The 13,980-nt window shown below is 47.0% G+C and overlaps 1 protein-coding gene across 1 annotated transcript; it reads right to left on the reverse strand.

The window, feature by feature from the left end:
- Positions 1–1,825: 1,825 nt before the first annotated feature.
- On the reverse strand, positions 1,826–11,701 carry LOC147972684 (uncharacterized). Its single transcript, XM_087523487.1, has 3 exons — positions 11,591–11,701; positions 11,060–11,503; positions 1,826–2,086 (listed from the first exon to the last, which is right to left on the reverse strand). Exons 1-3 carry the CDS (start codon positions 11,699–11,701, stop codon positions 1,826–1,828), a joined length of 816 nt encoding a protein of 271 aa, XP_087379613.1.
- Positions 11,702–13,980: the final 2,279 nt, after the last annotated feature.

Here is a 13,980-nt window from a genome sequence, read left to right on the forward strand (position 1 = left end):
CGAGCAGACTCCGCATCCCGCCCCGGCTCGCAAAATTTTTTGCGGGGCGCGGCAAATCTTCTCCCCCAATCTCTATTTTCACGGGCTGGGAGGCCGACCCGAGCTCAACCCCTATCCCGCGTGAGATTTGGCGGGAGGGACATTTCCGCGCGGCCCTTCCCGCTCCCCGCACCCTCCGCCACCATTGCCCCCACTCCGCAAGCTCCGGCTGCTCCTCCCCTTCCGTCCCTCGCCGCCATGGACAACCCCATGCTGTCCCCTGTCACCGTCGAGGTCGCGCACGCCCCTTCCCCTCGGGCGGATCTCGTCGCCGGCCATGTTGGCCCCGCCGCCGTCGCCCAAGCCCATGCCGCGCCTCCCTGCAAGCGGCAGGGCAACATGGTCGTGTAGGGCGGGTATCCGGCCGCCCCCGCCGCGATGGCCCGCGCTCCGGGCGCCAACTCGGCAGCGCGATCTCGGCCGGCGGCCGAGAAGGTCAGCAAGGTCGCGGGCGTAAAGCGGAGGAAGGTTCCGGCTTCAAAGAAGCCACCTTCTTCAACCTCTCGCTCCATCCCCCCCGCAAGGAGGTGCTTCGGCGATGCCGTTCAACGGTGCCGCTCCTCCCACAAGCGAGGTGTTCGACGAAATGGCCGGAAGGTATGCGTCTTCGGTCTTGGCGATTCCCTTTCATTTTTCGCCATTATTCTCGATAGCGCGTGACTTGTTATCGTTCGCTATAGCGGTGGTTCGAGCAATGCAACAACCGAGTTCGTGAACTTGTTGGACACGAACGCGGTTGACATTGATCAAGCCCCTTTCGAACCATTCGACTACAATGAAACGGAGGGCGGTGTGGATGATCATGGTTGTGCGGACGAATTGGAGGAGATCGAAGCGGAAGCGTTTGAGCAATCGCAAGCAAAATCTGGGAAAAGCATAAGATCGAAGAACTACACGATCTTGGAAGATCAAGCTTTGATTCAAGCATGGAGTGCGGTGTCTCTTGATGCATGCACGGGTACTTCTCAAACTTTCAAGAGATATTGGCAAAGGATCGAAGATCAATACTTCCGCATTATGGCAAAGCATCCCAATAGGACTCCACGCACATTTCGGTCGCTTCAAGGGCGTTGGGAGAATATCAAGCCTATGTGCAGCCGTTGGGCAACTTGCTTGGAGCAAGTACGCAATGCACCTCCAAGTGGCACCGTGGAGTCCGACTATGTGAGTTTGTTTTGCCTTTGTTCAAATTGTGCATCATCATATTGCATCATGGAAAATGATTGGATCACTTTGTTCACATTGCCACTACTAGGGAAAACCCTAGTAGTAGCGCGGGTTTTGAGGCTAGCAGCAGCATGGGTGGCCGCGCTACTAATAAGGCGCTATAGCTAACTTATAGTAGTAGCGTGGTCCTTACCCGCGCTACTACAGTTGACGATATCAGCAGCGCTTTTTATGAACGCGCTACTATTACTTAGATGTAGCGATTTCGCAGTCCCTCGCTACTGCTATATCTTTCATCATTTCCCCCCGTACCCCTTTCCCTTTCAGTTTCCCTTTCAGATACTAGATACTAGGTACTGCTAGTAGATATCAAAGTCATAAACCATTACTGGGTAGTACTCCCTTCGTTCCAAATTACTCGTCGTGGTTTTAGTTCAAACCACGACGAGTAATTTGGAACGAAGGGAGTACTAGATAACAATTTAATGCATAGTCAACATGCATCCTCAAGCAGTACAAGGTCATATCAACGGCGATCATCATATGTAGTTCTAGATGATATCGACGACGATCATCATATGTAGTTCTAGATGATATAGCCACACACACATATGTAGTTCTAGATGATATCAGAGACAATCATCATCCTCAAGCCTGGGCGGTTGGTGTTCCTAATAGTAATTAGGATGGCCTGTCCAACACGAAGATTCTTGCCATCGAGGAATTTCTTCCACCCAACCGAGTTTAAGTGTGTGCGACCGTCCGTGTCCACACGATAAGTACAGGTTGTGACGGAGCCCCTTGCAGTAAGGCGTAGTCCAGCCGAGCCTTCTTCATCAGGCTCGATACCATAACTCACAGATATGCTCTTTGCCAATTTCTAAATAAGAAAAACATTTCAATTAATAAATAGCCTCGCAAATAAGTACATATGGATTTGTTGGGGAACGTTGCAGAAAACAAAAATTTTCCTACGGTTTCACCAAGATCCATCTATGAGTTCATCTAGCAACGAGTGATCGGATGCATCTACATACCTTTGTAGATCGCGAGCGGAAGCGTTCAAAGAACGGGGATGAGGTAGTCCAACACGACGTGATCCAAATCACCGGAGATCCTAGCACCGAACGGACGGCACCTCCGCGTTCAACACATGTACGGTCAGCGTAACGTCTCCTTCTTCTTGATCCAGCAAGAGGGAAGGAGAGGTTGAGGAAGATGGCTCCAGCAGCAGCACGACGGCGTGGTGGTGATGGAGCTGCAGTACTCCGTCAGGGCTTCGCCAAGCGCTATGGAGGAGGAGGTGTTGGAGAGGGAGAAGGAGGCAACCAAAGGCGTGGATGAAAAGCCCTCCTTCCCCCACTATATATAGGAGGGCCAAGGGGGGGGGGCGCCGGCCCTAGGAGATCCAATCTCCTAGGGGGGCGGCGGCCAAGGGAGGTTTCCCTCCCCCCCAAGGCACCTAGGGGTGCCTTCCACTTGTGGGACTCTTCCCTTTTGTGAACCCTAGGCGCATGGGCCTCTTGGGGCTGGTGCCCTTGGCCCATGTAGGCCAAGGCGCACCCCCTACAGCCCATGTGGCCCCCCGGGGCAGGTGGCCCCACCCGGTGGACCCCCGGGACCCTTCCGGTGGTCCCGGTACAATACCGATAACCCCGAAACTTGTCCCGATGGCCGAAATAGCACTTCCTATATATAATTCTTTACCTCCGGACCATTCCGGAACTCCTCGTGATGTCCGGGATCTCATCCGGGACTCCGAACAACATTCGGGTTACTGCATATACATATCCCTACAACCCTAGCGTCACCGAACCTTAAGTGTGTAGACCCTACGGGTTCGGGAGACATGTAGACATGACCGAGATCGCTCTCCGGTCAATAACCAACAGCGGGATCTGGATACCCATGTTGGCTCCCACATGCTCCACGATGATCTCATCGGATGAACCACGATGTCGAGGATTCAAGCAACCCCGTATGCAATTCCCTTTGTCAATCGATATGTTACTTGCCCGAGATTCGATCATCGGTATCCCCATACCTCGTTCAATCTCGTTACCGGCAAGTCACTTTACTCGTACAGTAATGCATGATCCCGTGACCAGACACTTGGTCACTTTGAGCTCATTATGATGATGCATTACTGAGTGGGCCCAGTGATACCTCTCCGTCATACGGAGTGACAAATCCCAGTCTTGATCCGTGTCAACCCAACAGACACTTTTGGAGATACCCGTAGTATACCTTTATAGTCACCCAGTTACGTTGTGACGTTTGGCACACCCAAAGCACTCCTACGGTATCCGGGAGTTACACGATCTCATGGTCTAAGGAAAAGATACTTGACATTGGAAAACTCTAGCAAACAAACTATACGATCTTATGCTATGTTTAGGATTGGGTCTTGTCCATCACATCATTCTCCTAATGATGTGATCTCGTTATCAATGACATCCAATGTCCATAGTCAGGAAACCATGACTATCTGTTGATCAACGAGCTAGTCAACTAGAGGCTTACTAGGGACATGTTGGTGTCTATTATTCACACATGTATTACGATTTCTGGATAATACAATTATAGCATGAATAAAGACAATTATCATGAATAAGGAAATATAATAATAATACTTTTATTATTGCCTCTAGGGCATATTTCCAACAGTCTCCCACTTGCACTAGAGTCAATAATCTAGTTACATTGTGATGAATCAAACACCCATGGAATTCTGGTGTTGATCATGTTTTGCTCTAGGGAGAGGTTTAGTCAACGGATCCGCTACATTCAGGTCCGTATGTACTTTACAAATCTCTATGTCTTCATCTTGAACATTTTCACGAATGGAGTTGAAGCGACGCTTGATGTGCCTTGTCTTCTTGTGAAACCTGGGCTCCTTGGCAAGAGCAATAGCTCCAGTGTTGTCACAGAAGAGCTTGATCGGCGCCGACGCATTGGGTATGACTCCTAGGTCGGTGATGAACTCCTTCACCCAAATTGCTTCATGCGCTGCCTCCGAGGCTGCCATGTACTCCGCTTCACATGTAGATCCCGCCACAACGCTCTGCTTGCAACTGCACCAGCTTACTGCCCCACCATTCAAAATATACACGTATCCGGTTTGTGACTTAGAGTCATCCAGATCTGTGTCGAAGCTAGCGTCGACGTAACCTTTTACGACGAGCTCTTCGTCACCTCCATAAACGAGAAACATTTCCTTAGTCCTTTTCAGGTACTTCAGGATATTCTTGACCGCTGTCCAGTGTTCCTTGCCGGGATTACTTTGGTACCTTCCTACCAAACTTACGGCAAGGTTTACATCAGGTCTGGTACACAGCATGGCATACATAATAGAACCTATGGCTGAGGCATAGGGGATGACACTCATCTCTTCTATATCTTCTGCCGTGGTCGGACATTGAGCTGAGCTCAATTTCACACCTTGCAGCACAGGCAAGAACCCCTTCTTAGACTGATCCATATTGAACTTCTTCAATATCTTATCAAGGTATGTGCTTTGTGAAAGACCTATGAGGCGTCTCGATCTATCTCTATAGATCTTGATTCCTAATATATAAGCAGCTTCTCCAAGGTCCTTCATTGAAAAACTTTTATTCAAGTAGGCCTTAATGCTGTCCAAGAGTTCTATATCATTCCCATCAAAAGTATGTCATCTACATATAATATGAGAAATGCTATAGAGCTCCCACTCACTTTCTTGTAAACACAGGCTTCTCCATAAGTCTGCGTAAACCCAAACGCTTTGATCATCTCATCAAAGCGAATGTTCCAACTCCGAGATGCTTGCACCAGCCCATAAATCGAGCGTTGGAGCTTGCACACTTTGTCAGCATTCTTAGGATCGACAAAACCTTCCGGCTGCATCATATACAATTCTTCCTTAAGGAAACCATTAAGGAATGCCGTTTTGACGTCCATTTCCCATATCTCATAATCATAGAATGCGACAATCGCTAACATGATTCGGACGGACTTCAGCTTCGCTACCGGTGAGAAAGTCTCATCGTAGTCAACCCCTTGAACTTGTCGATAACCCTTAGCGACAAGCCGAGCTTTATAGATGGTCACATTACCATCCGCGTCTGTCTTCTTCTTAAAGATCCATTTATTTTCTATGGCTCGCCGTTCAACGGGCAAGTCAGTCAAAGTCCATACTTCGTTTTCATACATGGATCCTATCTCGAATTTCATGGCTTCTAGCCATTTGTCGGAATCCGGGCCCGCCATCGCTTCTTCATAGTTCGAAGGTTCACTGTTGTCCAACAACATGATTTCCAAGACAGGGTTGCCGTACCACTCTGGTGCGGAACGTGTTCTTGTGGACCTTTGAATTTCAGTAGGAGCTTGATCAGAAGTATCTTGATCATTATCATTAACTTCCTCTCTAGTCGGTGCAGGCACCTCAGGAACATTTTCTTGAGTTGTGCCATTTTCCGGTTCAAGAGGTAACACTTCATCAAGTTCTACTTTCCTCCCACTTACTTTTCTCGAGAGAAACTCTTTCTCTAGAAAGAATCCATTCTTGGCAACAAAGATCTTGCCTTCGGATCTGAGGTAGAAGGTATACCCAATAGTTTCTTTAGGGTATCCTATGAAGACGCATTTTTCCGACTTGGGTTCGAGCTTTTCAGGTTGAAGTTTCTTGACATAAGCATCGCATCCCCAAACTTTTAGAAACGACAGCTTAGGTTTCTTCCCAAACCATAATTCAAACGGTGTCATCTCAACGGATTTCGACGGAGCCCTATTTAAAGTGAATGCGGCAGTATCTAAAGCATAGCCCCAAAAAGATAGCGGTAAATCGGTAAGAGACATCATAGATCGTACCATATCTAATAGAGTGCGATTACGACGTTCGGACACACCATTACGCTGAGGTGTTCCAGGCGGCGTGAGTTGTGAAACTATTCCACATTTTCTTAAGTGTGTGCCAAATTCGTGACTCAAGTACTCTCCTCCACGATCTGATCGTAGAAACTTGATTTTCCTGTCACGTTGATTCTCAACCTCACTCTGAAATTCCTTGAACTTTTCAAAGGTTTCAGACTTGTGTTTCATTAAGTAGACATATCCATATCTACTCAAGTCATCAGTGAGGGTGAGAACATAACGATAGCCACCGCGAGCCTCAACACTCATTGGACCGCACACATCAGTATGTATGATTTCCAATAAGTTGGTTGCTCGCTCCATTGTTCCTGAGAACGGAGTCTTGGTCATTTTTCCCATGAGGCATGGTTCGCACGTGTCAAATGATTCATAATCAAGAGACTCTAAAAGTCCATCTGCATGGAGCTTCTTCATGCGTTTGACACCTATGTGACCAAGGCGGCAGTGCCACAAGTATGTGGGACTATCATTATCAACCTTACATCTTTTGGTACTCACACTATGAATATGTGTAGCATTACGCTCGAGATTCATTAAGAATAAACCATTCACCATAGGAGCATGACCATAAAACATATCTCTCATTTAAATAGAACAACCATTATTCTTGGATTTAAATGAGTATCCATCTCGAATTAAACGAGATCTTGATACAATGTTCATGCTCAAAGCTGGCACTAAATAACAATTATTAAGGTTTAAAACTAATCCCGAAGGTAAATGTAGAGGTAGCGTGCCGACGGCGATCACATTGACCTTGGAACCATTCCCGACGCGCATCGTCACCTCGTCCTTTGCCAGTCTCCGCTTATTCCGCAGCCCCTGCTTTGAGTTATAAATGTGAGCAACTGCACCGGTATCAAATACCCAGGAGCTACTACGGGTACTAGTAAGGTACACATCTTACATGTATATCATATATACCTTTTGTTTTGCCGGCCTTCTTGTCCGCTAAGTATTTGGGGCAGTTCCGCTTCCAGTGACCACTTTCCTTGCAATAAAAGCACTCAGTCTCGGGCTTGGGTCCATTCTTTGGCTTCTTCCCGGCAGCTTGCTTGCCGGGCGCGGCAACTCCCTTGCCGTCCTTCTTGAAGTTCTTTTTACCCTTGCCCTTCTTGAACTTAGTGGTTTTATTGACCATCAACACTTGATGTTCCTTCTTGACTTCTACCTCTGCTGATTTCAGCATAGCAAATACTTCAGGAATGGTCTTTTCCATCCCCTGCATATTGAAGTTCATCACAAAGCTCTTGTAGCTCGGTGGAAGCGACTGGAGGATTCTGTCAATGACCGCATCATCCGGGAGATTAACTCCTAGCTGAGTCAAGCGGTTATGTAACCCAGACATAGTGAGTATGTGCTCACTGACAGAACTATTTTCCTCCATCTTACAGCTGAAGAATTTGTCGGAGACTTCATATCTCTCGACCCGGGCATGAGCTTGGAAAACCATTTTCAGCTCTTCGAACATCTCATATGCTCCATGTCTCTCAAAACGCTTTTGGAGCCCCGGCTCTAGGCTGTAAAGCATGCCGCACTGAACGAGGGAGTAGTCATCGGTACGTGCCTGCCAAGCGTTCATAACGTCTTGTTCTGCAGGGAGAACAGGTGCGTCACCCAGCGGTGCTTGTAGGACATAATCTTTCTTGGCAGCTATGAGGATGATCCTCAGGTTCCGGACCCAGTCCGTATAGTTGCTGCCATTGTCTTTCAGCTTGGTTTTCTCTAGGAACGCGTTGAAGTTGAGGACTACATTGGCCATTTGATCTACAAGACATATTGTAAATATTTTAGACTAAGTTCATGATAACAAAGTTCATCTAATGAACTCCCACTTAGATAGACATCCCTCTGCTAGTCATCTAAGTATAACATGATCCGAGTCAACTAGGCCGTGTCCGATCATCACGTGAGACGGACTAGTCAACGTCGGTGAACATCTTCATGTTGATCGTATCTTCTATACGACTCATGCTCGACCTTTCGGTCTTCTGTGTTCCGAGGCCATGTCTATACACATGCTAGGCTCGTCAAGTCAACCTAAGTGTTTGCATGTGTAAATCTGTCTTACACCCGTTGTATGTGAACGTTTGAATCAAACACCCGATCATCACGTGGTGCATTGAAACAACGAACTGTCGCAATGGTGCACAGTTAGGGGGAACACTTTCTTGAAATTATTATGAGGGATCATCTTATTTACTACCGTCGTTCTAAGTAAACAAGATGCAAAACATGATAAACATCAAATGCAATCAAATAATAACAGTGACATGATATGGCCAATATCACATAGCTCCTTTGATCTCCATCTTGGGGCTCCATGATCATCTTGTCACCGGCATGACACCATGATCTCCATCATCATGATCTCCATCATTGTGTCTCCATGAAGTTGCTCGCCAACTATTACTTCTACTACTATGGCTAACGCGTTTAGCAATAAAGTAAAGTAATTTACATGGCGTTTCTCAATGACACGCAGGTCATACAAAAAATATAGACAACTCCTATGGCTCCTGCCGGTTGTCATACTCATCGACATGCAAGTCGTGATTCCTATTACAATAGCATGAACATCTCATACATCACATATAGATCATTCATCATTCATCACAACTTTGGCCATATCATATCACAAAGCACTTGCTGCAAAAACAAGTTAGACGTCCTCTAATTGTTGTTGCAAGTTTTACGTGGCTGAAGTAGGGTTCTAGCAAGAACGTTTTCTTACCTACGTGAAAGCCACAACGTGATTTGTCAACTTCTATTTACCCTTCATAAGGACCCTTTTCATCGAATCCGCTCCGACTAAAGTAGGAGAGACAGACACCCGCCAGCCACCTTATGCAACTTATGCATGTTAGTCGGTGGAACCGGTCTCACGTAAGCGTACGTGTAAGGTTGGTCCGGGCCGCTTCATCCCACAATACCGTTGAAGCAAGATAAGACTAGTAGCGGCAAGAAAGTTGACAACATCAACGCCCACAACAAATTGTGTTCTACTCGCGCAAGAAGAACTACGCATAGACCTAGCTCATGATGCCACTGTTGGGGAACGTTGCAGAAAACAAAAATTTTCCTACGGTTTCACCAAGATCCATCTATGAGTTCATCTAGCAACGAGTGATCGGATGCATCTACATACCTTTGTAGATCGCGAGCGGAAGCATTCAAAGAACGGGGATGAGGTAGTCGAACACGACGTGATCCAAATCACCGGAGATCCTAGCACCGAACGGACGGCACCTCCGCGTTCAACACACGTATGGTCAGTGTAACGTCTCCTTCTTCTTGATCCAGCAAGAGGGAAGGAGAGGTTGAGGAAGATGGCTCCAGCAGCAGCACGACGGCGTGGTGGTGATGGAGCTGCAGTACTCCGTCAGGGCTTCGCCAAGCGCTAGGGAGGAGGAGGAGGTGTTGGAGAGGGAGAAGGAGGCAACCAAAGGCGTGGATGAAAAGCCCTCCTTCCCCCACTATATATAGGAGGGCCAAGGGGGGGCGCCGGCCCTAGGAGATCCAATCTCCTAGGGGGGCGGCGGCCAAGGGAGGTTTCCCTCCCCCCCAAGGCACCTAGGGGTGCCTTCCACTTGTGGGACTCTTCCCTTTTGTGAACCCTAGGCGCATGGGCCTCTTGGGGCTGGTGCCCTTGGCCCATGTAGGCCAAGGCGCACCCCTATAGCCCATGTGGCCCCCCGGGGCAGGTGGCCCCACCCGGTGGACCCCCGGGACCCTTCCGGTGGTCCCGGTACAATACCGATAACCCCGAAACTTGTCCCAATGGCTGAAATAGCACTTCCTATATATAATTCTTTACCTCCGGACCATTCCGGAACTCCTCGTGACGTCCGGGATCTCATCCGGGACTCCGAACAACATTCGGGTTACTGCATATACATATCCCTACAACCCTAGCGTCATCGAACCTTAAGTGTGTAGACCCTACGGGTTCGGGAGACATGTAGACATGACCGAGATCGCTCTCCGGTCAATAACCAACAGAGGAATCTGGATACCCATGTTGGCTCCCACATGCTCCACGATGATCTCATCGGATGAACCACGATGTCGAGGATTCAAGCAACCCCGTATGCAATTCCCTTTGTCAATCGATATGTTACTTGCCAGAGATTCGATCGTCGGTATCCCCATACCTCGTTCAATCTCGTTACCGGCAAGTCACTTTACTCGTACCGTAATGCATGATCCCATGACCAGACACTTGGTCACTTTGAGCTCATTATGATGATGCATTACTGAGTGGGCCCAGTGATACCTCTCCGTCATACGGAGTGACAAATCCCAGTCTTGATCCATGTCAACCCAACAGACACTTTCGGAGATACCCGTAGTATACCTTTATAATCACCCAGTTACGTTGTGACGTTTGGCACACCCAAAGCACTCCTACGGTATCCGGGAGTTACACGATCTCATGGTCTAAGGAAAAGATACTTGACATTGGAAAACTCTAGCAAACGAACTATACGATCTTATTCTATGTTTAGGATTGGGTCTTGTCCATCACATCATTCTCCTAATGATGTGATCTCGTTATCAATGACATCCAATGTCCATAGTCAGGAAACCATGACTATCTGTTGATCAACGAGCTAGTCAACTAGAGGCTTACTAGGGACATGTTGGTGTCTATTATTCACACATGTATTACGATTTCCGGATAATACAATTATAGCATGAATAAAGACAATTATCATGAACAAGGAAATATAATAATAATACTTTTATTATTGCCTCTAGGGCATATTTCCAAGAGGATTATCTACACTATTAATAGTTTCCTTAGATTCTACACTAATAAGCATGTGATCGAACTCTACACTAAAACATATCATCGACTAGATTCCACACAACATACCATATCATTGGACTGTACATTAAGTATTTCATCGGATAATTTGCATTTGTAAGTATAACATACCATATCATGTCGATCAACCATGGTATTTGTCAGGCGGGTCACGAATGGCACCCCGACAAAGTCAGCACGTGGCGGAATTATGTCCCACAAGTTGGACACCCCCTCCTCGCTCAGCCTTGTTCTTTGAGCTACGATGACTTCATGAAGTGGGTCATCATCATCTTCATCGAGTGGGTCCTCATTATCTTCATCATCTTCATCATCTTCCACCAGGTTGAGATAAATGACAGCCCGCTTGGGTCTTTCTGCTCTGAAGGAGAAGCTGATCAACTCACCACCAGTAAGACGCATGCGAGCGACGAAACGGGCCCATCCATCTCCTCCAATCTGCGACATATTGCGTCCTTTCTCGACCTCCATAGTGTACGGCCCCCCAGGAGCCTCAAATGTCACAGTGTCTCCTGTCAGCTTGTTGAATTTCAACCTCACATTGCATGGGACGATCTGTGTAAAATAAGCAAAATGATACAATGCAGTAATGCCAACACTAAAAATAAAATAGTTATTACATTTCATCTAATTTCTTATCACCGCATGACGAAAACCCGGCTGGAAGTAGATGTCGAACAGCTTGCCAGTTGCAAGGCTGCTGGCGCACCTTAACTTGCACAGTCGACATAGTGGTGGTGGTGGTGGCGCCATTTTTCCTAAAACAATATAAGCAAAGGATTAACGATCCACTTCATAGGAAAGAAACACAGTAGCATGAGATATTTTTGGTTCTTCCGCGAGAAGCAATTTGATGGACAATTATAATCCTAAGATCTAGTATCATATTAGATGACAAGGTACCACCTACATTTTGCCAAAAAGTAACTAAATCAACTAAATGAAAATGTTCTAAATCAACTAAATGAAAATGATGCATACTAAATCAACTAAATGAACTAGCCTACTAAATTAACTAAATCAAAATGTTCTAAATCAACTAAATGAACTAGCCTACTAAATCAAAATGTTCTAAATCAACTAAATGAACTAGCCTACTAAATCAACTAAATCAAAATGTTCTAAATCAACTAAATGAACTAGCCTACTAAATCAACTAAATCAAAATGTTCTAAATCAACTAAATCAACTAAATCAAAATGTTCTAAATCAACTAAATCAACTAGCCTACTAAATCAACTAAATCAAAATGTAGGGAGGACGGAGGAGGAGGCCGGTACCGAGTCCAGCAAGGAGGAGGAGGGGCCGGCCGACGGCCAGTGGAGGGAGGACGGAGGAGGAAGGCGGAGCGAGGAGGGGCCGGCCGGCGGCCAGTGGAGGGAGGACGGAGGAGGAAGGTGGAGCGAGGAGGGGCCGACCAGCGGCGAGTGGAGAGGGAGGACGGAGGAGGAGGCCGGTACCGAGTCCAGCAAGGAGGAGGAGGTCACGGCGGCGCAGAGGGAGGAGGGGCGACGGGGGAGGACCGGCGCGAGGGATTGAGAGGGATCCAGCGAGTGTGTGACTGTGAGTGGATCGGATAGAGGAGATAGGGTGGGAGATGTAATGGCTTAGCAGTAGCGCGCTATAGAGAAAGACACTACTGCTAAACTACATAGCAGCAACGCCTTCCACAAAGAAGCGCTACTGCTATGTGTCAGCATGTAAAAATAAACTTATAGTTCAATGTACAAAAATATATTGATCATCAAGGATCTTTTTGTGTACAATCTGATTTGTCAATATGATTCCTCGCCGGTTTAGGAACAAGTGAAGACTCATATTGCAGCCACAAATTCTACACATAGAGTTCAATGAAGACCAAGTGCTTGTCAAAGTTTGAGAAGTAACATATTTAAGCTGGTAGAAACTCTCTTCACGGAGCGAGGTGGGACTAAATTTTTGTAGTAAACTTAGCAGTAGCGCTTATTGACGAAATGCACTGCTACTATGCTACGTAGCAGTAGCGCCCGTCGTTATAACGCGTTGCTGCTATAGCTAGCCTCATGGCGGCCTCGTGGGAATTATAGCAGTAGCGCGTCTTTGAGCTGGCGCGCTACTGCTATATTTATTTCAGAAGCGAGTTATTCTTGAGCTTGCTACTGCTAATTAGCAGCAGCGCCTTATTTTAAAGAGTGTTGCTGATAAGATTCTGTGTATAGGCTTTTCCCTAGTAGTGTGCGTAGGACAAGATTGCTCAACATAGATACAAGGACATGGAAGCTTTGGAGGGAATTTTTTTCAAACTAGAGCATTGTTGGGAGTTGCTCCAAAAGTGCGAGAAGTGGAAATTGATTGACAAAGAATCCCCACCAAAGAGAGGCTCACTTACAAACATGGATGAAGATGAGGATGATGATGGCCCAAGAAATTTGCACAAGCCCGATGGCGACAAGAAGACCAAGGAGAAGATGAAGAGAGAGCAAGAAGCATCAAGCTTGAGGGAGAAGATTGATGCCATGGTGCAATCCAACGAGTCGATGTTGTTGAAGTCGTTGGAGATCAAGAAAGAGTTGGCCGAAAAGAAGGCGAAGGAGAAGCAAGAAAAGTGGCAGTTGCTCAAGGAAGAGGGGCTGCGCAAAGCTACCATCGAGGAGAGAAGAGCATGCGCCACCGAAAACAAATCCATGTCCATGTTGCTCGCCGAAGAGAACAAGATTATGTCAATGAACCGCAATGATATGGACGACCTCACCAAAACATGGCATGATATGTCAAGGAGAGAAATCTTGAAGAGAAGAATGGTGGCGTCGGCCGGTCCGTGCTACAGTTCTGGTGATGTTTTCTCTGCTCCATATGGTGGCAATGTGAATGATTTCGGTGCGGGAGTTGGAACAAGCGCCGGAGGTGGATTCGGTGGCGCCGATGAACTCCAAGGTGGACTCGATGGCGCGGAGTGAAGATCGATTAAGATGATGCCGGACATGGGCGCAAACCTTTTGCAAGGCCCTCTTTTGCGTTAGCCGTAATAAACTTGGTTTCTATTTACGCGTAAA

This window comes from Triticum urartu, chromosome 5A (genome assembly GCF_056163025.1).
Source record: "Triticum urartu cultivar PI428250 chromosome 5A, HENAU_Tu73, whole genome shotgun sequence".
Lineage (NCBI taxonomy): Eukaryota > Viridiplantae > Streptophyta > Magnoliopsida > Poales > Poaceae > Triticum > Triticum urartu.